The following is a 26,434-nucleotide window of genomic DNA, read 5'->3' on the forward strand; positions in this document are numbered from 1 at the left end:
ATGCTGATCACTGCGATCCTTCCCGGCTCAGCAGGACGGGTTCCTGAAGCACCAGCACTGCCTGTGTGTGCCCAATGGTGTCAATGTAGAGACCCACAAAACCAGAGAGACGCAGGTCCAGCAGTGAATGCCCACAGCAGGACAGGGCTGGGTGCCTGGCCACGGGCTGCCAGATGTCCTGCCCACCTGCAGGAGCCCCCCACTTCATCCCCCATTGACTTGGGTTTGGGCAGCACCTGGGGATGGGATGGGGACCAAAGGCAGAGGGAGCAGGGTGGGCTGGGGGAGAGGCCAGCCTCGGGAAGGCCGTACAGAGGAGCACAGGTGCAGCTTTATATTCTAAACATTATATTGCTTATCGCATTTGGTCCAATTTTAAACGCTGACTGCATTTGTTCCAATTATAAAGCGCATTTCAAAGCGCAATTTAAAAACTCAATTCAAAAGTGCATGTCAAAAAGGCAATTCAAAATGACCGCTTAATACTTATTTATTTATTTATTTATTTATTTGCCCTTTTTCACCGCACCTTCCCGCACAATCCCACTCCCAGTGTCGGACTCCCCGCCTCTTCCCTGCCCTCAGCCCCGTTCCCGAGAGCCGCGGCCCCCTCCTGGCCCCGCCTCTCGGCCCCCATTGGCTGCGGGGCGGCCAAGTTTCCCGCGCGAGCGGCACGGCGGCATGGCGGGGGAGCGGGCGGTCGGCCTGGTGCGGGAACTGCAGAGCGCTGCGGGCGGGCGGCTGCCGCCCTTCCGGGTGAGTGCGGGGGCAGCGGGGCGAGGGGCGAGCCGAGGACGGCCCGTCCTCACCGGGCGTGTGCGGTGCTGCAGGCGGAGGAGCTGCGGCAGGCGCTGGAGGAGATGCGGACGCTGTATGAGCGGAACCAGGCGGATGTGTGAGTGCCGCGGTGGGGCCTGGGGGAGCGGGGCCGCGGAACTCCGTAACGCCGCCCTGTAACCGGGATCGTCGTCCTCCAGGTCTGAAGCGAAGTCGGGCCGGACGGATCTGATTTTCCTCATCCGGTTTCGGCACTGTTGCCTGCTCCGCAACCAGCGCTGCATCGTGGCTTACCTGTGAGTGCTGCGTGCTGGTGCCCCGGCCTGCACCGCCCCGGCTTCCTCCTCTGCTCGAAAAGTTCGAGCTAACGAGCGGGTCAAAAACGGCATCCTTCAAAGGAAGGAGGGTGCCCTAAGCGGAGCTTTTGCCCTATGCTGCGAGGGCAAACAGGTGCTGCATCAACAAAGATGCAGTGTTTGCTACTTGTGTCCCCCCCAGGTACGACCGGCTGCTGCGGATCCGGGCGCTCCGGTGGGAGTATGGAAGCGTCCTGCCCAATGCCATCCAGTTCCACATGGCAGCCGAGGAAGTGAGTCAGCCTGCTTTTCAACTGTTCCTCTCTTTCTCTCTCCGTATTCCCTTACTCCTCCCAAATGATTATTTAGTACCGTCAGGACAGCACTACCTCTTTTTCTGCCACTATAAACTTGGGACACTTGATGTGCCCTACTGTAAATACCAATTTCCTTCTTTATGCCTGAAGGATGCAATCCCAAATGCGTGATAAGTACCAGTAATGCATGACCACTTCAAGCATCATCACCTTCATCAGATCAGACTCGCAGACCACAGAACTTTGTTCATAGAAGCGTAAAGGTTGGAAAGACCATTAAGGTCATCTGGTCTGACCATCGTAGTCTCCACATGCTGCTCTCAAATGCTGTCCCTAGACTGAAGCGCAGAGCTGCTGGTTGTGTTGTCAGCATGTTTGCTAGCCCAAATCCAGACTGCCCTGCCCAGGACAGAACTCATACTCAAAGGAGAGCTCTGACAGCACAAACAAACCAGATCTCATCCATCAGGAACATGTCCTTCAGCATAAGTTGTGTGGCTCTGCCTGAGGGATTGCTGTTGGCATCTGCAGGTGGAGTGGTTCAATCGGTACAAGAAGTCCCTGGCAACTTACATGAGGTCAGTGGGAGGAGAGGAGGGACTGGACCTTACACAGGACATAAAGCCTCCTAAAAGCCTGTACATCGAAGTAAGTGCACAAATGCTGGCTTCTGCCTATGAACAAAGTATGCTGACAAATGCATGACTAGTCTGCAGGAAATGTGTGTAGTAGTGGTGAGTGGTCTGAGTGGCAGTGAAAAGTTCTTTCAGCATGTAGTTTGTAGAAATTTAATTATTTTTCTAAAGACTTCTTCAGATCAATTAGAAACCTTGTTCTCACTTAAGCACTGTTAACTAGTTGTTGGTGCTTTCTTGTCATTGTTTTGAATAGATTTTTCACAAATCAGACTATAAATCATTTTATGCCATTGATACAACAAAGCAAAAGCAAGTGGAAAATGATTTCAGAGTCAGTAGCTGAAGTGCTGTGTTCTCTTAGAAAGAAAACACAGGCAACCAGTCTGCTCTTTATAACTGTTTCACCGTTAACAGACTGACATTCTCTGCTACGTGTGTGAGGAGGTTCTAGAAATGCTGCTGTTGTGCAGTGCTCCTCTTTCCCTGGTCTCTGGAGTGCCTGCTCTGCCCACTGGTGCTTCTTGTTGCAGGTAGAGGCATGAAGAGAACATCAGGTAGGGCCCTTAGACTATGGGGTCCATCTGGTTTTGTATTTTCAGGTCAGGGCGGTGTGAGGCGGGTAGGAATATGTCCACACTTCAAACACATGCTCCATAACTCTTACGTCGGCAGTGATGTCTGATATTTTCTGTGTGAGGTGTGCTGATGCAGACACAGCTACCTTCATGCTTCACAGGTGCGGTGTTTGAGAGACTATGGAGAATTTGAGATCGATGATGGCACCACTGTCTTGTTGAAGAAGAACAGCCAGGTATCTGTGACATGAAAACAAGGTTTTAAATCCTCTCCTGTTCTTTTCCTTCCCTTCCACTCTTGTGACATAGCCCTGCTTATCCCAGTTTCACAGCATGTCATAGTTCCCCCATGTGTGGCTCCCTTGTGTGTGCTGCAAGCTGTCTGTGTGTACTAGGACTGCACTTCAGCCTGCCTGATCTGTGATGTAGCAGAATTGGCTGTGTAATAACAAATCCAGTCTGCCTGTCTTTTAGGGAAAATCTGTCTGTGTTTCTGTGCAGCATTTCTTGCCCCGCTGGAAATGTGAGCAGTTAATCAGACAAGGAGTCCTGGAGCACATTCTGTCATAAGCATGCAGGACAGGAGGGACAGCCTTTGCTTGGTGGTGTGTGCAGGACTTCAGCCACTTCAGTATTTCAGAGCACCCTCCAACTGCTCATAACAGCTTGACAAGAAGATCAGCTCCAAGCTTATAAAGTATGCAACTTCATGACCAGCACTTCATGACCAAAGGGTGCGTAGCAGTAACACCATAAGCCCGAGAGTCCTGCAGTGGGTGGAGGGATGTTTGTAAGCCCCACAGCTACAGGCAGGGTTTGTTAATGCAGTTTTGCTTGGAGCAGTTCTTTGTGCCTTGGGAAGTAAGAGACTGACCAGCTGGCAGAGTTCCACAGCTGCCAAATAAAAAAACTGCTTCAGCTTTCAATGTTAATAGCTCTTCGAGAGTCTATGTTATGTTCAGTAAAAGCTCTCTGACCTGGCTCTTTTGTTAGGTGGTCATTACGTGTCTCAGTGAACTTCAACCACCAGGTCAGCTCCAAGAGTTTCTTTCTGGGGCTAGACACAAAGCTTTGTGCCTCCCATCAGAAGCATAGGAATGTGGTTTCTTAAGCTGGTGAGTGAACAAGCACTGGCAGCCTGGGTCACAGGCCTAGCCCAAGTTTCTCCCAGCATGCTTGTGCTGTGCTTCAGGTTTCTCTGTGGAGATGCTTTCCCCAAAGCACTATCACTATTTGGAAGAGGGATGGGAGAGGGAGCAGAAGGTTCTAGAAGTTTTGTTAGCACAAAACTGATGAGACTGAGAAGTTGCTTTCCCCATGGTTTTCTTAGTGGAGCTGCTCACCTTCAGTAGTGGCTGAGAGACAATGCTTCCAAAAGCATAAGCTCCAGGTAAGACCACAGGCTTTCCTGGCTTGATGCCCATCTAACAGAAGCAAAAAAAGCAGTATCTTAAGGAAGAATCCAAGCAGTTTTTGTACTGCTGCTCCCAGCCTCAGTCAGAGAAGACCCTTGAGCTAACTCCAGCTTGTGTTTTGTTACCCTATGTGGGCTTTCATCCTTACCAGCTTCTCCAGTAGCCCTACTGTATGGGGCTACTGAATCATGGCCTGAACCTCTGATTAATCACCTGAGGTGAGCAATGAGTCAGCTACGGGAGCACAGGTGAAGGCAATACACCTGTGCTGCAGGAAGGGGTGGAGCCTGGCTCCACCTCTCTTAGAGCCATTTAAGAGCTGACTGCCAGTGGGGAAGGATCTCTTCTGGAGATCTCTCCACCAGAGTCTATCGCACAGGCCCAGGATAGGTGAGTGTCCTTTTTTCCTACTCTAGTATAATAATGACATCAGCCAAATTCCTGGATATACTGTATCTGTATATTCATTGATTGTACAATTGGTGAGCCAGGCAGGCAAAATATACGTTATATCATGGCTTTTTTTGTGGAATTTCTATAAATGGGTCAAGGGAGAGAACACCATTTCCCCTAGATAAAATGATCCCTGGGCAGATCTCAGGGTTTCTGAAATCTCCTTACTACCAATTAGTGACCATAATTGAGAAATGGGGTCCCCTGCATTCTATGGGGAATATTTCCCTAGTATGCATGACAGAATACTCTCAAGGACTAGACAGAGATATTCTAACCACAAAAGAAAGGCAGTTAGCTGCATCCACAGTGGCATAGCCACTGTTAAATGCTTTAAATCAAGCTGAGACAAGATCAGACACATTAGAAAGTGAAAATCAGCTATTAAAAGCCCATATTGACAAACTGGAACAGGAACTTAATGTACTAACAGGAAAAGAAACAATTTTACACTCTCTAGGTCAGATCCACGTATTTCAATAGATAGTAGTCATACCTCTGAAGTAGTGGACCTGGTTGAACAGGAAAGCAGAAACTTTAAATCAGATCTAGAAGTTCCACTTATAATAGGATGGAGTTCCAGGGAGTCCGCCATAACTCAAAAGATGAAGAAAATACAAGATAGACCAGCAGGGGTGCCCCCTGACCAATGGCCCCCTGTTGAAATGCACTTACATGTAACAGCTAGGCCATATACTCCAACTGAATTAATGGATATGGTGCAGCGATTTCGGCAGAGGCCAAGAGAGAGTGTAGCTGCATGGTTGTTTAGATTATGGGTTTCAGGGGGGGAAGTGTCATGGTTAATGGGTCAGAAGTAGCAAAGCTGGCCACCATAATGGTACACCTTGCTGTCAGGCAGAGACTATACGCTGCTGTCCAGTGTAGCAATGAGAACCATTCAATAATAGACTGATTAATGGCAGCATGCCATATAGTCTAGCCAAACAAATCAGGCATTCCATTAAACACAGGACTATGGTCCTCCATGAAGGACCTTCAAAATTATATTTGTGAATTAGGCATGAGAGAAGCGATATATGAAGACTTGCTTGATAGCCCAGATATGATAAAGTTCTCAGCAAGTATGCAAGATTTAATCTTACAACAGGCCCCTTCCCACCTATATGGGACCTTAGTTTCTATATTAAACCCTCTGGTGGCCTAGGAAGCTGTGGTTCAACAAGCTGCCCAGTTAGCAGCTGATGTGGGGGAGATGGAGCGTCTGTGCACTAGGCACAATATCCAAGTAGTAGAAGAAGCAGAGGTGCTCCCAGTAGTTAAAACCAAGCGGCCACCTATGCGGAACTCTGAGTTGGGGCCTGTAAGGGTCTCACGAAACAAATGTTTAATGACCTTATTCGGGCTGGGGTCCAATTTGCCAGCCCAATCACATCCTCAGATTTGATCTTACAATCAGTGATTCCAGAACTACCCTAAGAAACCAAGGGTAAGATTAGAGGATGATGATGTGGAATTTTGAGGATTTCATTATTCCCAATAGAAAAAAAAAGTTCCCTCAGGTGTCTCAGGCTACAATGCCTGAACCACCTGAAGCAAAAGACTTGATTTTGGCCCACTTCGTGGAGTGACGAGGGATGTTAGTCCCCCTAGGGCCTCCAGACAAGACCAGAGGCCATATGTAGAGTTAACAATATATTAGTCCCAGAAAAATGTCCAGAGAGTTATGGCACATGTTGATACTGGCGCAGAAACATCAGTTATTTACGGAAATCCGAACAAATTTCATGGAGACAGAGTGATGATAGGTGGTTTTGGGGGACAAACTATTCCTGTCACCCAAACATGGTTAAAACTGGGGGTTGGGCGTCTCCCACCCAGGAGTATAAGGTATCTATTGCCCCAGTCCAGGAATACATCTTAGGCATAGATATTCTATGCGGTCTGGCTCTCCAGACAACTGTGGGAGAGTTCAGACTTCGACAGAGATGTATTAGTATCTGGGTGGTACAGGCAATATTAAGAGGCCATGTGAAACATGGGCCAATTTGCCTGCCAAAACTGCGCTGGATTACTAATGTGAGACAGTATAGAGTCCTGGGTGGGCAGGATGAAATATCAAAAATGGTGCAGGAATTAGAAAAAGTGGGTGTTATAAGACCTGCTCACAGCCTATATAATTACCCCATATGGCCAGTGTGGAAGTCGCATGGCACATGGAGAATGATGGTAGATTACAGAGAATTAAATAAAGTCACAATGCCTATTCATGCAGTTGTACCCAATAGTGCCTCCCTCATAGACACATTCAGTAGGGAGATAAAAACCTATAATTGTGTCCTAGATTTAGCAAATGCATTCTTCAGTATCCCAATTACTGAAGAATTGCAAGATCAGTTTGCATTTACATGGGGAGGCAGGCAGTGGACCTTTCAGGTCCTGCCACAGGAGTATGTGCATTCACCAACGTATTGTCACAATCTAGTGGTGCGTGACCTGGCTGATTGGAAAAAACCTGATAAGGTTAACCTGTATCACTATATTGATGATCTGCTGCTGACATCCGACTCACTGGAGGCAGTAGGGCAGGCAACGGATTCATTAACTGCCTATTTACAACAGAGGGGATGGGCTATAAATCCTGAAAAGGTGCAAGGTCTGGGCCTGTCCGTAAAATTCCTGGGGGTGGTTTGGTCAGGAAAGACCAAAGTACTGCCCAGTGCTGTCATAGATAAGGTTCAGGCGTTCCCAGTCCCTACAACATCGAAGCAGCTGCAAGAGTTTCTAGGTGTATTAGGTTATAGGCGTTCTTTTATACGTCACCTAGTGCAGCTGCTAAGGCCACTGTAGAGACTCACAAAAAAGGGGCAGCTTTGGGACTGGGGGAAAACAGAACAGGATGCTTTCCAACAGGTGAAACTGGCAGTTAAAAAAGCCCAGGCATTGGGTATATTTGATCCTACCCTCCCAGCCGAGTTGGATGTTCATGTTACGCAACATGGCTTTGGTTGAGGCCTGTGGCAAAGCCAGAGTTCTGTTCAAACCCAAATTGGTTTCTGGTCTCGGGTTTGGCACGGAGCAGAAGGAAAATACAGTATGATTGAAAAACAGTTATTGGCTGCCTATTCGGCATTGCAGGCAGTAGAGCCAATAACTCAAACGGCTGAAGTTATAGTCAAGACCACTCTGCCGATTCAGAGGTGGGTAAAAGATCCGACCCACCTTCCTAAAACAGGGGTGGCCCACTCACAAACAGTGGCACGATGGGTCGCCTATCTCAGCCAAAGGAGTTATCTGTCTTCATCACCTTTGAAAGAAGAACTCCAGAAGATCCTAGGCCCAGTAACGTATAACAGTGATGCACCAAAAGAAATACTGGTTGCTCCACCGCAGAAGAGTCCCGTTCAGGAGAGAAAATACCCTATCCCTGAAGATGCCTGGTACACAGATGGGTCCAGCAAGGACAACCCAAGCAAGTGGAGAGCAGTAGCATACCATCCTTCTACTGAAACAATCTGGTTTACTAGGGGGATGGTCAGAGCAGCCAATGGGCAGAACTGCGAGCCGTGTGGATGGTTATAACTAAGGAACACGGTGATGGTATCCTGAATATCTGTACAGATAGTTGGGCTGTGTAGCAGGGGCTCACTGTGGATTGCGGAATGGACTATCCATGCCTGGCCGATCTGGGGCAAGGCCATGTGGAATAGACATGGAATACAGTCAAACACAGGACTGTAGGTGTCTACCATGCTTCTGGTCATCAGCCCCTACAGTCACCAGGAAACAATGAAGCCAACACGCTGGCCCGAATACGATGGATTGAGAATTCACCATTTGAGAACATTGCCCGTTGGTTACATCAGAAGCTACAGCATGCGGGACACAAGACAATGTGGGCAGCTGCTAAAGCATGGGGACTGCCCATACAGCTATCTGACATCATCCAGGCATGCTGGGATTGCGACACTTGCTCCAAGATGAGACCGAGATCGTTGCCCGAAACAACAGCCCATCTTGCTAGAGGACATAATCCTCTCCAGTGATGGCAGGTCGATTACATCGGGCCCCTCCCTCAGTCTGAGGGGGTGAGATATGCCCTGACCTGCGTCAACACTGTAAGTGGGCTACTGCAGGCCTATCCAGTGCCGAAAGCAAACCAGGCATATACCATCAAGGCACTCACCAAACTGATTTCTGCCTATGGGACACCTCAAGTCCTCGAGAGCGACTAAGGAACTCATTTTACTGGTGCACTGATACAACACTGGGCAGAAGAAAATAACATCGAATGGCAATTCCACCTGCCATATAATCCAACGGGGGCAGGCCTCATCGAATGTTATAATGGTATTCTTAAGGCTGCCCAGTCCCAGTCCCTGCAGGGGTGGACAAAAAGACTGTATGAAACCTTGTGGGACGTGAATGAAAGACCACAAGATGGCAGACCCAGCGCCCTGAGAATGTTGCATAACACATGGGCCACCCCGCTTAGGATCCAAATTACGGGCACTGATCATCAGGTAAGACCGCAGATTGGTAATGAAAATAATATTCTGCTCCCTGCCCCTGAGAATTTAGATCCTGGTACCCATAGAATAAAATGGCCTTGGAAGGTACAGGTAGGACCCAAGTGGTGTGTCCTACTTGCACTTGGGGAGATTGTTGGAGGCAGGAGGCTCAGTAGTCCATCCAGTAATAGGTACATGGCCTACTGATGTTGTGGTCAACACTCCAATTTTCATTGCTAAAGGGACTCCCATCATGTCCCTAGGGCAAATCAGGACACCTTTGGTGCCTGATATTATTATGCAGCCGCAGACATCCGGCCAGAAAGTGTGGTACAGGCGGCCAGGACATGCCTCTGTACAAGCAGAAGTGTTGACCCAGGATAGAAACACGGCCTGTATCTTGCCCTGGAGAGCAGACCTTCCCCTCCTGGTACCTCTGAAACATCTGAATACATACTGTATTTCTCCCCGTGAGTCTTTGAGCCTTCAGGATCACTGAAGGAACGAAATCAAAAGCATTCCAGTGTTACTGTCGGATCATGTGTAACACGCGGTGATGGTCTACATGGGACTGATGGAACACAAGACGGACCGGCACCTCACGACTGCATGTCTCGAGTAGCATCATCGAGCACTGGCCCATAAAAGAATATCAACATTCATCGATTGTCACTCATCTTGAATTTTACCAACATGTGTCGCAATGAAATTGTATAAGCATCGTGGTGTATTTGATCTTTGTATTAGGAAAAGCTCACCCTTTAGTCAACCTAATCATTGGTTCACACCATGAAGGGATGGGAGTGTACAGGGCTGCTGAATCATGGCCTGAACCTCTGATTAATCACCTGAGGTGAGCAGTGAGTCAGCCACGGGAGCACAGGTGAAGGCAATACACCTGTGCTGCAGGAAGAGGTGGAGCCTGGCTGCACCTCTCTTAGAGCCATTTAAGAGCTGACTTCCAGTGGGGAAGGATCTCTTCTGGAGATCTGCTCCACCAGAGTCTATCACGTGAGCGCAGGATAGGGTGAGTGTCCTTTTTTCCTACTCTAGTATAATAATGACATCAGCCAAATTCCTGGATATACTGTATCATCTGTATATTCATTGATTGTACACTACACTTTAGGGCTGTCCCAAGACAAGAGAAGTCTCTGCCGTCCTCCACCACAACAGAAAAATCACCCCTAGACCTGAGGCCTCTTCAGTCAGCCCTCTCCTGGTGTTGTCCCCATCCTGTCCCTTATAGAAGCAGGGCTGGAGAACATCCCAGCACTGCCAGGCTAGGAGTTAAGAGCCAAGTAACCCCCACTTATTTTCATGCCAACAGCAGCTTGATCTACATTGAAGCCCTTTTGCATATATTGACTGTCAGCCTCTGTGTCACCACTCTGTTGCAGTCAGGCTTGTTTAGTCTTTGCAACAGCCACTACAGTCCCTTGAGAATCACAGGAGTCCTTTCATGGCCTGGCACAGAGCAAGGCAGGAGTGTAACGACAATGATGTACGAGGGTAACACCCTGGGCTGATCAATATATCTGTTATCTGCTCATGTGAATGCTTTGCTTTGTGGCATCTTAGAAAGCTTGCCAGTTTGTGAAGACTTAACAAGGAAGGCGAAACTCTGCGCTTTACTTACCATGCTTTCTGCTCTCCCTGAGGAAGTGCAGTAAGGACAGCTTGCTGAAGTATAGTGCTGCACAGAGGACACCAGCCCTGCCCCAAGCCTTGGAGATTCAAATCTGAAGAGGACTCTTCCCTCAGATGCTCTGGTTTGCTTATGGCAGAGGCTACAACCCACGAAAAGTTAGTTTGGATCCTAGGCTCATGCTTTAGGAAACTTCAGGCTCAGAGCCTCCTAGAGACCAAGAGGAACTGTAGGGAAGGAAAAGGAAAAGAAAAAAAAAAAGTTCAGCAATAGTTGTAGGAGACACCTGAAATTCAGAGGAGGCTGGAGATGGCAGGAAGTACTGATTCCACAATACAGAATACAGCTTTCTGCTCAGAGTACACCAGATGCAGGAACCTGCAGCCCCTTCTGCCCTGACTTTCCACATGCAGGCCGTTCCTGGGGAATGGCTGCTCCGAGACAACAGCACACAGTGCCACTGGGACCAGCACCCAAGATGGTGTTTAATTTTTTTTATTATAAACTACCCACAGGACTAGTTTCCTTGAAGGACTAGCATCTCTATTTTCTACTTTCTACCCAGGGAAATCCTGGGAAGATCAGCAAGGACAAAGCTGATTACCCAGCCAGATTTCTCCTTTCATACCTGACAAACCTCAGCCAGGCTCAGGAGCAAGGCTGCCACAGCCGTGCTCCATCATGCACTCAGAGATGCTGGTGTGATTTTTTCAATGAGTTTCTTCAAGGCCAAGGCCTGCTCCTCCAGCATGTGGTTCTTCTTCTCAGTGTTCATCTGCTTCAGTTCAGCTGCCTGCAGGGCCATTGCAAACCCTCTGTTTTCTTCATGGAGATCTTTAATCAGCAGTTTGTTCCTGGAGAGTTGAGCCTGCAGTACAGACAGGAGGCTTAAGGTTCAGTGTCCCTCTACAGAAATCGACAGCCCAGCAGAGACAAGTGGCACCAGCAGCACTCACCTGTGCATCCTTGAGATGAGCTGCCCTGTCTGCAAGTGCAGCTTCAGCACTCCTTAAGTCACAGTGCAACCCCTCTGCCTGCTCCACAGCTGCCTGCAACAGGCGCTCATGTTCTTTCTTCAGCAGGAAACAAAAGCCCGATATTATGTTGGGCTGTCCCAGGTAATGTATACATCCCACCAGGTCCCCAGCACACTCCCTGAAGTGTGAATGGGGGAGCAGTGGAGTTGTTGCAAGATGCAAAGAGCCAGGTGGGGAGTGCTTAAGACCAGCACCACCTTCCCTAGTTCAGCACCGGTTTGTTTTAAAACCCAATACCTTGTCGACTTGGTGCCCTACGTTTAAAGCCAGCCTACTCTGCATGTCCATGTAGAGGGCTCAAGCTTTCTTTCCACAGTCTAAGCCAATACAAAGTGTCTCCCTAAATGGTTCCTGCCCTCTAGGCACACAGCATCTTGTAGATGAGGTAGATGGTCTGAGGTAGATGACTAGAAGTGGAGTGTACTCCTGATCAAGCACAGGGTGGTGACAAGATTCATGAGGAATGAAAACTGCAGCTGGAATTTGAAGATCAATTGCATTTTTCAGGTACGGAATTTTCCACCCAATCTTTTGGTGCCCTTGACCACAGCTCTATTCTAGGCTGGTAGTGCCTCCTCTCTGGTACCCTTGATAGAACTCCTGCAGCTCCCTGCTTACCTGGATCCTGACCAGCTGCCTGCATGCCTGCTCAGCCTGCTGCTGGAGGTTTGCCTGGAGCTGCTGAACCTTGCACTGTTCCTCTCTCAAGCTGGCTTGCAGCTGTTCAAACTGTTTCCTTGGCACCATGTTGTTCAGCTGCGCCTTGGCCTGCTGCAGCTGCAGTGCATGCTGAGTCTGAGCCAGACTCAGGCTTGCTTTGGCTTCAAAGAGCTGCAACAGAGAAAGGTTGCCAGTTACAGCATTGTGCCAGCAATAGGACAGGTTAAAGGTGTGCTGCAAATAAAGGGAGGGGTTAAGCAGCACACTCAGCCCCCACTCCAGGCCTGATGTCATCATGGCCACAGCAGAACCAGTAGAATCATGACAGTGATGCTTAACAGGCAGCCTGCAAAGCCACATATTGACAGTGCTGGGAGCTACAGAAGGGTGACTCTTTGTAGCCCTCAAAGAGGACAGTCTTTTCTGTCTGCGGAAGGTGTTCAATACAGCCCTAAGTGGGGAAACCAACATCACAAGGACCACTCAGCTGCCTGCTACCTTGTCAATGACCAAACAGCACCTACTTCCTCTTGCGATGCCTCAAGCCGCTGCCGGAGCAGCTCCATCTCTGACCGACACACTGCATGCTGCTGGCAGTGCTCCAGCCTCATGGCCATCTCCACTCCTTGTAGTTGCTTGACTTCCATGAGCCTCTGGTTCTGCAGCTGGGTGGACCCAGTGCTGGCGCTGCAGCCGGTCTCATGCTCCAGGAGCTCATGGCTCAGCTTACTCACTTTGATGTTCGTCTGGGAGACCTCCACATTGCTCTTTCCACTCTGTAAATAAAATAAAAACATGCACAAAAGTTTGGAGTGGGAATATTAGCAGAAACTGCTGGGTCTCTACATAGGAACACTGCTGTCACCACAGGACCTTGTGCGCACCCAGAACAAGGCTAGGTGCACCCAGAACTCATTTTCCAGCCTGAACCAAACCCCAAAGCCAAGAACAGCCTCATACTTAGGAAAAACTACACAGATTACAACCCTGGAAGAGGTTGCTGGGGAAGGAAGAGAGGGGGTCCTAGGGTCTGACAGTAGAGCCATGTAACAGAAAAATTGAGATTGGCATCAGTGCAATATGAGTGGATTATCATAATGGAAGAAGGGCTACAAACGCAACCTCCACCAACACCAAAGGGCACCATCCCCTTGACATTCCCAGGACATCACACTCTCAGCAGCAATGCTGAGCAAGGTGCAGTTTCTCTGGTTAACGTGTCAGCAGAAAGCCTGCGCCTACCAGCATACATCTCACACTCTCCTCATTCCTGTTAGCTTCTCAGGAAAACAGGTAACACACATAGCTTTCTTCAAATGGAGGAAAAGCATGCAGTGTACTTGGGCCTAAGGTTTATGGAAGCTGACCTCAGCAAGGGTCAGGAAAGGACCACCCTATTGCAGATGATGGCCTCTGTAGTGGAAATGCTAAGTCAGGGCTTGAAGCAGTGACTGAGCACCTGGTGGGAAGGCAGGGTCAACCCAGGGGAGCTCAGGTGCATGCAATACTCCTGAGTGACTGAAAAAGGTGGAGCCAGGATCCACCCCTTCCCAGACCTCATTTAAGGGCCAGCAGTGAAAGTAAAGTGACCATGCTGGAGATCTCTGCCTGCTGGAAGCCTTCCAAAGGGTAGAAGATTTTTCTTCCTTCATTTCTGCATCCATGGCTGCAGCATTTGGACTTGTTCTCTTTTACTGCAGCCTAGGATTGTGTTACCCTGCTATTATTGCTGTACTTTCCATCACGTTATAGCACTACAGCATTACAGACCCAAACAGTGAAAAAGATATCTCCGGAGAGCAGCTTGCAGTTATTAGCCAGGAAGAATCCCAGAAACAGGGTAAGCACTTGAAAACCTGCCATCCTCAATCACACAAGTATTCTGACCAAGCCTTTTGCACATACTTGTTCACGGGCTTGGGAGCATGAGTGTTTGAGACTGGGATTGAGCAGAAACTCAGGGAATGAGTGCAAGTGCTTAAAACTAATCTTTTTAGAGACTTATTAAGTACCACCTTTCTCTTCTGCAAAGACCTTCCCAGGCTTTTGTCACATATTTTTTCCCTCCTTGATATAGTTATAAAACAAAGCAGTTTCTTCCAAGTAAGATTAGATTTGGTTGCTTGAGATAAGACATTTGCATCTTCCCCTATAGGCCCATGCAGTTTTTGTCCTCCTAAACCCCACATCCAAGAGTCTGTCAGTGTTAATGGCTTCTTACCGACTTCTTCAGCTTTATTGCTACAGCCAGCTTTTCTACCTTCTCTCTGCTCAACTTGCTCATGTGTTTCCTGTCAGGGAGAGGGACATGATTAGCTTCATAACAGAAAGCAGCAAACACAGCCTGTTTTGGGGACCCACACAGCTGGTCTTGGTCTGCAAAAGGAGACAAACCAGGCCAAAACAGACATGGTCCTGAATTGATTCCAGAGTGGGTGTTTCAGCTCAGGGCAGAGAGGTGGGGACACCTGATGTCCTGCAACAGTGTTAGAGACCTAAAAATCAGAGTATGAAGTACAATGGGGAAGCCTGGCTTCCTGATTTGTGGTTGAGCGAGAGACACCAGTATCTATCTCAAGCTTACAAAGGCAGCAGATGGCCACTGATAAAAATGTTTGTGTAAACAAGAATCTCAAACTTTCCACACTCAGCACACCTCTGCCCCCAGTGTCTTCTCCAAATGCAGGTCTGAACCCTGTCCTCTGGCCTACCCCAGCCTTTGGCCAAGCCTGATCCAGCATTGGCTGCTTTTGCATGAAGTGAAGAGGGTGAAAGTGCTGGCTTTTGGAAATGAGCAAACAAAAGGCAGCTTGGGACAGCTGAAATTGGGTAAATGCACCTGAGCAGCAGTTTCTTTCACAAGTATTAGCTGTCCACCCATTTGTCAGCCTTCCCACAGCTGGCTCCTCTCTTACTCTTCATGTCTGCTGCACTCCTCCTTAGCCTTCCTCTGCTCTTGCTGGAGTCTCCCAGGTTGATTTTTCAGCAAGCTGTCCTCCTCCAGAAGCCAGCTCTGCTCTCCCCTGGTGGGAGAGAGAGAGAAATGTGAACAATCACACAAAAACCATACAAAAGCCCAGTTTGCTCTTGGCATCTTACACAATCTTCCTTTTCTGTTCACATCCATGTTGTGAGGACAGGAAGAACTAAAGAATTCTGAGAAATATCCATCCAATAGCTCAAGCAGAATGTGTAGGGAGAATAAAGAACTGTCAAAGGTGGAGAAAGAGTAGTAAGTCTTGATGGAAGGAAAATAAAAGGGAATATGGACAAATAGCATAAGACCCTGAATTTATGTTGCAGCTGACTAAAATCTGTTTGCAAATCTGTTGGCCCATCAAGACATACCTAGACTTCATTTCAGGATAACCAGGTGGCAAGCCCAACACCTGAGTGCCCATGTCCGGAAAAGCCAGCTTGTTGGTGATTTTACAGTCCTGGGGGTGCTAGCTATGAGCCCAAATGCAAGGAAACCTCTCAGCCTCATTGTCTTTCCTCTCCTTCTGCTACTTTTAGCCTCCCATGAGGCCACAAATACTGGCATCTGCTGAAAGGCAGGTAAGCCCTGCGTTAAACAGCACAGTCCTATCCAACAGTTAGTGCTAACCTCTAGGTCCTTACAGGCTCCACATTCCTCAGCAGAGAAGAGCATGGGAGAAGAGCCTATCTAGCTCAGCATGGAAAACAGCACTGCAGTTTTTGTCACTCAACGTGAAAGGCAGAGGAGCTGAGCAGGGAAGTTCTTGCTTTACTCCCCCAGCAAGGAGTACTAGTGCACTGCCTAGTGTTTGCTCCCCCCTGCTTAGCGGGATGCTCCACACAGCAGCCACTCTCTGAGTCAGTTTTACATCAGGATTCACATTTTGTTCTTCCTGTGGAATCTCCAGGACCCGCATACAGCTGTACAAGGCAGAGGAGACAAGTGCACAGTCAGCCGGGGCCACGTGAGCACATCCCGGCTCTCTGACCACACTCCCCCAGTTAGGAAAAGATGTGGGGGACAGCAAGCCGGTACAGAGCTGCTGTCAGTGTCTTGGACCAACATGTTAAGCAGCCCTGTGTTACACAAGACATCCGGTCTTTTTTTGCTGCTGCAGCACTCAGTTCTGCAAACTGCCTGACTGCTCAAACTCACCACTCTCTTAAGGTTTGGGGATCATTTTCCAACTACTGCACAAGGTCCTCGAGCTGCATCAGCTGCAGCTTCAGTCTGTTCCTCTCCCTCTGCAGCTCCATTTTGACAGCCTGACTGTCATGTTTCCCCCTGTGCTGCTATGTTGCTCTACCTCCCTCCAGATCACATTATGTCCTGACATCCTGCTGCCTCTGCTGGGTGAAGGCAAATCAATCTTTGCTTTCTCTGTTTCCTTCCCAAGCACAGCCCTTTGTCTATCAAGATTTTGTTTCTCCATGACAAGTGCATTCAGCTTTGGCTCCAGCTTCTGGATTGAGCAGTCCATTTGCTGCAACAGACATCTGTACCAGCCTATCAAAACACCTTTCATTTCTTCTCTATTCCTTTGATGCTGAGGTTGCAACAGGAGTTGCCGGTCTATTTCCCCAAGTCTTGGGTACATGCTCCTTTCCAACTGGAGGGCAACTCTCCAGCTACATCATCCCTTCAGTAACAGAGTCCTCAGCCTTGTGTTCTGTACATTACATCCATTCCATCCTGGTGTTTTTTGTTGTTTTACTTTGTTTTCTTTCCACCCTCTTAACAGCCACCATTTCACACATCTTGACTTGCTTCCCATTTGCCTTCTCTTACATCTTATCCTCCACAGGGACACTGCATCCTTTTCCTTCTGGACCCATCGCTGCCTTTCCTGGACATGTTGCTCCTCTGTAGCCTTTACCATTGAGAAATTACTTCCTCTCACAACAGTGCTGCTGCTACACTACAGCTGCCTTCACACTGACATTCACTCCATTACTGCTCTTGATTACATTCAACCTCTGCATCTTTCCGAAAGATAACTAACATTTCTCTGACCTGGATTTGATAGCACACATGGCAGGCACAGCTTGAAAAGCTCAACCAGCCCTGGAACACATTTTTGCTGGAGAGATGAAACAGTATTCCTTAGGTTGCAAAATTATTAGATATTACAGCAAGCTCCCACACCACTGTGCCCTATAACAGAGAGCAACAGAGAAGTCATCCACCTGCATATTGTGAAAGGGGTCTTAGATGCTGAAAATAGGCAGTGGAGACAAACAAAGAGACAGCAAGGCAAAAGGAAACAGGGGACAGTGGTAGGGTGCACTGGGAAGCAGGACGGGGCAGGCATGAACAGTTTCCTCCACAATGTTCCTATTCTTCCCTCTTTAGTCTCTTTCACAAAGCCAATCTAATCCCTAGGAAGTTTGCAGAATTGGCACCACAAGCACAGGAAAGGAGGATGATCACCTACTCACAGATTGCCTTACTTTTCTATAAGTCAGTTTGTTTTGGTCAAACAGAGAAATTTAAGCCATCTTTTGTCGCTTTTCAGACAGCAAACTGCGATGATCTAGCAAGTAGCAGCAAGTTTGCTAAAGAACCAAGAAAGAGAAATATCATATGAAAACACTGATAAAAACCATCCTGTTTCCCTCTCTGCTGTTAGGCACAGTTTTTGCTGGGCACTTCCTCTGACTCATCTGTACAACACAGAAGGAAAACTGAAGTCTTCAAATAAAAGCAGTTATGTAAGAGGAGTTCGGATGTCCCAATTCAGACTGCTGTATCCTCACCCTAATGCCTAGATTTTTTTCCCCCAATTGAAGAAGCTCTCCAGCTTCATAAGAATTCTCCCTGGTCCATTCTAGTATGGGCAGGGGATGTATTCACCCTCTGTCACCCACTTAGACCCAAAAAAAGAACACCATACCTGAGGCTCCCTCTGTTCCTGCAATGTGTTCTCAGCTCTTCTCCTTCCTGGTTCAGCTGCTGCCTTGGATGGCCTATGTCCTCAGTGTGCTGAAGTTCAACCCTGGCTGGCTTCATCTCAAACCTCTCCTTCAGCTGCAGGCTCTGCACACCTTTTTGCTCTTTCATGACATCAGTTATAGCCTGGTTCTTTGAAACTGTTTCTTTCAGGTCTTCTTCCTGGTCTTCCACCTTGCTCATCTCAGCCTTGACGTTTTCCTTGCTGTCCTTCTCTCTTTCAAAGTTTTTCCTCATTAGCTCCATTTCCTCCTCACAATAGTTTACCTGTTGGAAAGAAACAGGGTTTGAACATTAGCACTGTGCTCCTGAGGGCCCCTCTCTCTTTTGGTAACTCTGATTTGGACCACTCTAATGGTTCCTCCCAGCAGGAGACACTCTCAAGACATTTCTGCTCCCTAGTGAACTCAGGACAATAATCAGTTGCACACAGTAGAAGCAAATATCAGTGGGTCCCAGTTTTCCCAGCTGTCAGCACACCTCTCTCTCTCTCTCCTTGTTTGAAGCACTGGGACTCTATAGAGAAAGGAGAGGCATCATCTCTACACTCCTACATCCTTCCTCCACCCTGCAGAGTAGTCCCTTGCCCTAGAGGTGGCGGTGAGGAGCTGCTGCTCTCCACAGCTCCCTGCAAAAAAAAACATAAAACGCAGGGTGGGATTAGCACAACGGAGGCAGAAGGTCTGCAAGCAGCTTTGTGCTCCTTGAACTGTCTGTCATCTGTGTGGCAGTTTAGGATTTACAGTTGCAGTGCTGCAGTGGAAACCCAGCAAGAATGCATGACCTCTAGTTCAGCAGAAAAAGAAGTGAAGGTGGAAACTGATCCCCGTTGGTCCGTTCCAACTCAGGATAATCTATCCTGCTGCTGTCTAGAGGGCTGGGCTCACACTGTCATCTTAGTGCAAGCAGGTTAAAAGTGGGCTGGAAGCCCAGGGAGACAGAGCTCTGGTAATTTCCATGCTCTCAGGAGGCACATTGCTGCTTCTCCTCCTGGTCCTTGTACTGATTTTACAGGGACAATGCAAAGTAGAAATAATCTCTAGTTCCAGGTAAGAAGCAACACTTATGCAAAATTTCTGCAAGGTGACAGAGTCATTCACAAAGCTTTTGCCCACCCATGAAGACTCTGCATCTTCCTGACTGCTAAAATGGGCATGGGAATACAGATTTCCCATCTCTATTCGCCAAGCAGCTGTGCAGAGAATTCAGAACATCAACCCCCACAACTCACCTTGGTTTCCAGCTGCACTTTCAGGTCCCGCAGCTGTTCTTGGAGCTGCTGCGTCGTGATTGACATCTCTGCACACACAGAAATAGGAACCAGATGGTTGGGAAAAAGATGCACTGCGAGGACAGTCTTTGGTCCACTGCCCTTGTGCTTGATATTTAGGATTGCCCCACACTCTGTGAAGTGCTGGAGTCTAGTCCTCTGGCTCTATAGTCCAAATCCTGCTCAGAGAAAGACTATCACCAAAGCCAGATTCCCCCATCTATATGGCAACCAATCTCAAGAAGTTTTTTCCTAATGCTCAGCTTGAATCTCCAATCCCACTTAATTATATTGTGTTTCCTCGCCACTCTACAGTGAAAATCTGCCAGCTCGTTCCCAGCTGCCAAGTCCTCATGTTGCTGTCACAAGCTCACACGTTGGAACCACCTCTCTCACTCCTTCACCATCCATCATTCCTTTCTTCCATTGCATGGTTGCCCAGTGCCAAAACCAGGAGCAGCCAACTCTACACTGCCACTACTCCCATCATCACAAAACCTTGCTCTTGCCAAACAGAGATGCCCCAAACACCCCTGCATTTTACCTCCAGCCAGCAGCCCTCTCTCAGCCCTGTTCTCCTGCAGCTGAAGACGCAGCTCTTCCAGCTCTCTTTGCAGCACGTCATTCTGGTCCCACAGCACCTGAGGTAGAGACAGGCCATGACCCAGCTGTGAAGCTTCCCAGGACTGGAGCAGAATGTTCCCAGGTTGCAGAGGGAACAAAATGAGGTGAAAAGGTGCTGATCCCTTGGGAAGCACTGCACAAAACGGGTCCCACTGCCTGTTTAGAAGAGAGAGCTCCAAAGGCAGCACAGGAGTTTATCCAGTCTCAGTGCTGTCATCACTCCACAGCAAAGAGTCTCACAGATAAACACCACGTTGAGCAATGAGCCACTTCCATGCAGTATCTGGATGTGGGAACCCCCTTGTTTCACTTTACATTCTGAATCCTACACCAGATGCAAGAGCGTGTGAGGAATCCTGCGCCCTCTCCACTTTGAACTGACATCTAATTACATCCTATATGCTACACTATCCAGAAAATGAATGGGTTGCATAAGAATATGAGCTAGAGAACTTCCACAAATCCAAACTAATGAATATTACCAAGCAGGTCTAGAAAAAAGTAAACCTAGTTTGTTTAACCTCCATTCTAAACAGAAGAGCAGACAGGAGGACATAGACTGCCAGTATTCAGGATTCAGCACCCAGTTGGGTGCCTCACATGGCAGGATGAAGCCAAAGGCATCTCCATCCAGCTGCATTTGCGTCAACAACCCTGGGACAGCTCAGCCCTAGGAAGAATTACAGCGGGAAGCATCTTCAGCCCTCTGGTGCCACCTGGAGCACTGCTATATTGGATAGTGTTTCAGCATGTTTGCCTTTAGCTACAGCTTCAAGAGGAGCTATCTGCTGAATCCATCAATGGCTTTGCTGCAAATGCACAGATTTTAGCTTCTGAAGAGATTTGGTAAGTCATCATCTCTACCTGGTGGTGCTCTATAATCACACATAGCACTTGAAACACAGACAATGCAATAAGTACAGGACACTGCACACTCAACACAGAGAACATCCAGCAGTGCAAAACATGCAAGAGATACACATTGCTTAGAAACCAGAAAAAGATGACAAGAGGTTGTGCTCACATCCCAGAGAGCCAAAGCTCTGGGCAGCAGCGCAGTGCTGAGAAGGAGGTGCAACGCACACTACACCAATACCAGGACCGTGCACGCACCAAGTACCTGGATAGGCTTACCTTGACTCTCTACCAGAGCCCAGTAATTTTGTAGGGGTTGTGAAGCAGGGAACAGAAAAAGAAAGGGAAAAACAAAAAGGTAGAAGAATTTAACTGATAGTGTGCATTCCAAAGGAGCACAGCTTTCTCTTTCCATTCAAGAGAAAATAACTTACAGCAGAGCCTGGAGTGGTCTACCTGTATATAAGGAACTACATGATTCCCACACGAAACAGTCCATGGCTACAGGGTAGCAGGAAGGGTGACACTTACAACCCACCCCTACTCCCCTCACTTGGCAGGGGAACCAACACACAGAGCGTTGCATGCTGTGGGAGCAAGGCATCAGGTTCCTTTGCTAGGGGCATAGCTGTGCCCTGCCTCCTGCCAAAGGATGCTGAGCAAGGCAAGAAGGAAAACCACCCCTTCACACTTTGTTCACCACTGCCCCATTCCTCCGCCCCAGACTGCAGCACCCAACAGATGTGCAGATGCATGCTTCACGACAGCATTGCTGAAGAGCTGCCCATTTGTACCTGGCATTGCCGCTCGTATTCCAGCACAATCTCTGCAAAGTATTTGCCATGGCTCAGGAGCTCTGGGTTGTGGGGCTCCTCCTGGTCCAGCTGCACAAGCACAGGGAAACACTTCTCATCAAGGAAATTGTCATCTCTCCAAGTGGAGAGACGGAAGCTCTACAAAATCACTGGAGTCACAGGCCTAAAGCCCTAGATTCAGAAGAAGGGTTCCTACTGACACCAGTGGGATGGGTCAAGTGCAGAAAGAGGGGAAAGAACATCTTTCTTCTTAAGTCAAAGATACCTAACTACAGACAGGCTGGCTTCCCCAAACCAGCTACTGAGAACACTAACTCATTTCTTTCCCAGATCCACTTCACCATTCTCCTCACTGGAGTGGAAGCTTCAACTACTAATACTAACAAGAACAAACCCTTTATGCAATACTTGTTAAGAAGAAATTGTTTTGAACATCTAATTTTCACTTGAAAACCTCAGATTCGTATAGTTTTCTATACTTGCAAGTTTCCTCCTTTCAAACTTTGAAAGGCCTAAATTAAAACAGTAATTCTTCTTTCCAGGTTGTCATTAATATGCAGGAGAATTCAAAGAGGGGCAGGGAGGGTAACACAACAACTGAGCTGTAATAAACCAAATTTCAAAAAAAAAAAAAAAAAGATTAACCTTTTGAAGAGTTCTTCAGAAGACTTAACCACAACACAGAAACAAAGGCTACCTTGTCCTTCACAACGAGGTTGAGCTCTTTCTGAAGCTCTAACACCAGCTTCTCAGAGGCAGCCAGTTTCTCACCCATCTCCATGACTTTGTTTTGCAGCTGCGTGTTCTCCTGCAGTAAAAGCAGAGAAGATTCTCTTTGCGTTGTGGGTGATCAGTTTGTCAGTTACGGACCTTCAGAGGGGAGCTGCAGAACTGCTAGCACATCAGCATATGATCGCAGCACTGCTCACAGGAAATCCCACTTTGGGCAGGACAGTGCTGATACATGCCACGTGGGCTAGGGATTGGCTCATCTCTCCAAACAACAGACAGAGGCATAGGTTTTATAGAATAAGAGCTAGACAGCCCTGTAGGCTTGTCTGTTCCTCTGCTTCACAAAACTATCTGTGCTAGTATGTTGAGAAGAAAGAGTCCTCCCTGATCAACCTAGTCACTTTCAGTGATATAACTACATCAACAGAAGCCACTGAGGAGACTTGGTAGAGGCCTTTCAGTATCTAAAAGGGGGGGTATAAGAAAGAAGGGGAGGGACTCTTTACTAGATTTTGCTGTGACAGGACAAGAAGAAATGGCTTCAAACTAAAAGAGGGGAGATTTAGATTGGATAAAAGAAAAAAGGGTATTTTTTTTTTTTACAGTGAGGATAGTGAAACACTGGCACAGGTTGCCCAGAGATATGGTAGATATCCCATCCTTGGAGACATTCAAGGTCAGGCAGAACTGGGCTCTGAGCAAACTGATCTAGCTGCAGATGTCCCCGTTCATTGCAGGGGGGTTGGACGAGACAACCTTTAACCTGAATGATTCTAAGATAATATCTCAGGCACAAGGACACCTTTGTCTCTGCTACTATATGCTCCTTCACACAATTTTAGCCTCAGCCATCAGTTCAGGTGTCACTAAGGGCCAAATCATTCTCAACAGACTACATGAGGGTTCAATAATGTCCTGGCCAGCAAATAAGATCCTTATTTTAATTGTGTAGTATGGATGTGGCTCACAATTTCTCCATAAAATCCTGCCCTTCCCTTCAGGGCAGTTTTACTTACCTTCATTATGAGGTTCAGTCTCCCATGAAGAGTGGCCTCTCTGCCCCGGACGAACTGTGCATCAGCCTCCAGCTTCACTTGATGGTTGATGGCTTGCTGCAAAAGGAGCTCTTTCGCCTCCATTTCAGTCCGAACATCCCTGGAACAGATAAGGAACATGCCTGGGGGCAGCTGAAACATATTCTGAGATTACTGTGAGGTCCAGGCGTCCATGCTCACCCCACAAAAAGCAGAAGAGAAGAACTTGTTTGGAGAGATACTGGAAGCATAAGTGAAGTGCACACAAGTTAAGGTGTCTTCAGGGACTTCTCTGCCACTCACACAATGTCCAAACAAGTGAGAGATTCAGAAAGGAAGACTGGCATAGGAAGGAGAGGCAGTGGGCACCCACAGGAAAACCATTTTCTCTGTTCAAACAAAAGAACCCCTCCTACTTGAGCTTGCTCTGGTTATGCTTGAGGGCGATGTACTGCTTGTCCAACTCCCTGCTGAGCTGCAGGCAGTGTCGCTCTGCTTTCTCTAAGTCCAGTCTGGCCTTGTCCCTCTCCCTGGAGATTTGCCTCACCTGGCTTCTGCAGGCACAGTAAGCAATGCATTCAGAGACACCTCTTACAGTCCAATGAAGGCCCACTACCTCTCATGAAGAGCAGCATCCTTACTTGAGGCACTGGAGTTTGTATGCATAGGAGGTGATGGCTGCATGCTGAAGCCCACTCCTTGAGACCATGATGTGCTGTCCAAGGCTGCAGGCAGCTCTGCTGGGCTCCTCTGTGCTGCTAATCAGTCTCTGAAACAGAAGCACTGAGTGAAATCACTCTTCCTCTCTTCCAATAACACTTCCATGGTTACACCAGCACTCTGCTCTCAAGAGACGGCCTCCCATTTCAAAAAGAGCCCTAGTTAACACCCACCCCAGACCTTCCCCAACCCTGGGATGGCCAAACTTCACCCTCCCATTACAAACCTGCCCACGAGCACTTCTTCCACCCCAGAGAGACACTTGCAAGAAGGTCTTGTTCCTCGTTTCACCTGCCACCACCAGACATGGTAATGCTAAGCACCTTGAGTATCTGCCGAGTTCTTCCAGGGCTCAGATGGCAATGACAAATTCAGGCTTGGCAAATCTAGTGCAGCTGCTGGTGCTGGAGAGGAGATATGGGCTTATGCAGCTTGGCAGGAAGGATGGACTGCTTTTCTGCTCGCTCTCCTCTGACACCAAGAAAAAAAAGCAAGAGTTAAGTCAGTGAGGCAAAATTGGCAAAGAAAAACTGATATCTCTTAAAATCAAAATTCCAGGGATTCCACTGATATTGGATCAAGTTCTAATAACATCAAGCTGCCAGAAGCTAGCTTGGAGATGTCCAGAGTCACCTCTAAGGCAGCCATAAGAAGAGAGCTGGACGCCACAGACCAAGCACTTTGGTCTCCCTGCTAAACGATGAAAAGTCAGTATCCACAGAAAGACCAACTCTGAAAGTTATACAGCATCAGAGGGTCATCTGAAAGCTGTCAAGATAGCTGATACTTGTTTGATCTAGAAGCTAAAATTGGGCTGAGGTCAGTTTAGGCCTTCCTGCCTCAAAGCTAAGTGAGATTCAGCCAAGTTGACTCAAAAGAACTCGAATGCCAGAAAGCCCACACAGAGTTGTTAACACCCTCAAGAACACCACTTTCATTTCAGGTTTGGAGGAAGCCTTCCCTTTTCCACTTTAGTGCATTAAAGCACTTCACATGCATTTGCAACTGCTTTGTCAGTTCTTGGGATTAAAAGCGCTATAAAGACATAATTTACACCAAACAAGGAAAACATGGATGAACTAAAGAGGATGAAAACCTCAGTTACAAGATGTGCAGTAACGTCAGTGTTTCTGAAGCCAATATTAGAATTGCAGTGATTTTTTCCCTTTTATTTTGTCTCCCAGTAAAGAGGCAAGACTTAACAGCTCTCTTTCCTTCTGCACTATTGTCTCACCCCACCTGCACAGGGTTTGCTCCCTCTTCCACTCAAGTAGCTCCCAAGAGGGTCATTCAGACACTACACAGTGGGTAAGGCCCAGACCATCTCTACAAGGAACAAGCTGAGAACTCTCTCCAACTCACCACACCAAGTAACATCTATTAAATCAGCCCCCTGTGAAAAACAGCATCTTCGTCTGAATTGTCCTCAGAAGAACCCATTCTTTAGCAATTTTGTTTTATGTTTGGGTGGGGGAAAAACAGAGATGTGATAGCTGGACTTGTGTCCAGGTTCCCTTCAGAATGTTGCAGAAACATCAGACAGAAATGAACCGCCCTATGCACAGAACTGGCAATGACTTATGGCTCCTTAATCAAAGCTAATGGAAATCACCTCTGAGAAGTTGCAGATCAAGGCCACGAATCAGGATCTTTTTCACAAAGAGCGTTTTCTGCCTTTCAGCTCACCACATGAAGTGCTAACAGCCTCAGTTGATTTAGAGATCTCAGCGCACTCTGGGAAGAGAAGGTCGTGTGGCTGAGCAAACCAGTCTGCAGCTCCTCAGAGATCACCCTGCAGCGCCCAGCCTTGTTTGATTTAGTGAATACATCTTTGGGCTCCTAAAGGAGGATGACAGGAGCTCACCAGCCGCAGGAACACAGCTGAGAGCAGCCAAACGGGGTTTTAAAATAGCTCTCCTCTTTTTTTCGAGGCAGCTTCAAGCTGTTCCCGCAGATCCTACCGCAGAGAGAAGAGACCAGCACCAAACCGCTGTTAAAAGGGGAAAGGACAGAAGATACCGGACTTACCGCCCCACGGCGCATGCGCACAGCTCACTACAACACACTCCTGCCGCGCATGTGCATGCCTCTCATCTCCGCGCACACCTCCCATTTCCGCTCACTCTGGCGTCGCGCATGCGCGACCCTCTCAACTACCCCCGACGCG

The 26,434-nt window shown here is 48.0% G+C and overlaps 2 protein-coding genes across 13 annotated transcripts; one reads left to right on the forward strand and one right to left on the reverse strand.

Moving 5' to 3' along the window:
• The first annotated feature begins 621 nt into the window (after positions 1 to 621).
• On the forward strand, positions 622 to 4,537 carry GINS1 (GINS complex subunit 1). Its single transcript, XM_085219090.1, has 7 exons — positions 622 to 756; positions 831 to 895; positions 978 to 1,073; positions 1,276 to 1,366; positions 1,922 to 2,038; positions 2,765 to 2,839; positions 3,105 to 4,537. The coding sequence occupies exons 1-7, from the start codon at positions 682 to 684 to the stop codon at positions 3,171 to 3,173; spliced, it is 588 nt and encodes a 195-aa protein (XP_085075216.1). The 5' UTR covers positions 622 to 681; the 3' UTR covers positions 3,174 to 4,537.
• NINL (ninein like) lies at positions 2,165 to 26,432 on the reverse strand. Of its 12 annotated transcripts, none has more exons than XM_085219082.1 (19): positions 26,296 to 26,432; positions 24,494 to 24,738; positions 24,189 to 24,316; positions 23,964 to 24,101; positions 23,530 to 23,668; positions 22,479 to 22,589; positions 21,761 to 21,850; positions 20,032 to 20,128; positions 19,449 to 19,516; positions 18,162 to 18,484; positions 15,204 to 15,311; positions 14,510 to 14,579; positions 12,813 to 13,064; positions 12,247 to 12,459; positions 11,548 to 11,664; positions 11,220 to 11,459; positions 10,583 to 10,818; positions 3,947 to 4,027; positions 2,165 to 2,843 (listed from the first exon to the last, which is right to left on the reverse strand). In XM_085219082.1, exons 3-16 carry the CDS (start codon positions 24,254 to 24,256, stop codon positions 11,271 to 11,273), a joined length of 1,983 nt encoding a protein of 660 aa, XP_085075208.1. In that variant the 5' UTR covers positions 24,257 to 24,316; positions 24,494 to 24,738; positions 26,296 to 26,432; the 3' UTR covers positions 2,165 to 2,843; positions 3,947 to 4,027; positions 10,583 to 10,818; positions 11,220 to 11,270. The 12 variants fall into 12 exon arrangements, with proteins under 12 accessions (XP_085075208.1, XP_085075206.1, XP_085075204.1 ...); XM_085219080.1 differs by lacking the exons at positions 3,947 to 4,027; positions 26,296 to 26,432 and adding exons at positions 25,880 to 26,001; positions 26,132 to 26,284; XM_085219078.1 differs by lacking the exon at positions 3,947 to 4,027 and having other exon boundaries at positions 24,591 to 24,738.
• Between the last annotated feature and the right edge of the window lie 2 nt (positions 26,433 to 26,434).

This window comes from Meleagris gallopavo, chromosome 2, assembly GCF_905368555.1.
Source record: "Meleagris gallopavo chromosome 2, MGAL_WU_HG_1.1, whole genome shotgun sequence".
In the NCBI taxonomy this organism is placed as follows: Eukaryota; Metazoa; Chordata; class Aves; order Galliformes; family Phasianidae; genus Meleagris; species Meleagris gallopavo.

What these genes read in the sequence shown, in the direction of transcription:
- GINS1 (XM_085219090.1), top strand. Translation starts at nt 682, where the DNA reads ATGGCGGGGGAGCGGGCGGTCGGCCTGGTGCGGGAACTGCAGAGCGCT. An exon ending in TCCACATGGCAGCCGAGGAA is followed by an intron (nt 1,367 to 1,921) that starts GTGAGTCAGCCT and finishes TGGCATCTGCAG; the next exon opens with GTGGAGTGGTTCAATCGGTA. An exon ending in CTAAAAGCCTGTACATCGAA is followed by an intron (nt 2,039 to 2,764) that starts GTAAGTGCACAA and finishes CATGCTTCACAG; the next exon opens with GTGCGGTGTTTGAGAGACTA.
- NINL (XM_085219078.1), bottom strand. Translation starts at nt 24,256, where the DNA reads ATGGTCTCAAGGAGTGGGCTTCAGCATGCAGCCATCACCTCCTATGCA. An exon ending in ACCTCGTTGTGAAGGACAAG is followed by an intron (nt 21,851 to 22,478) that starts GTAGCCTTTGTT and finishes GTGCTTGTGCAG; the next exon opens with CTGGACCAGGAGGAGCCCCA. An exon ending in AGGAACAGAGGGAGCCTCAG is followed by an intron (nt 15,312 to 18,161) that starts GTATGGTGTTCT and finishes CTCTCCCACCAG; the next exon opens with GGGAGAGCAGAGCTGGCTTC.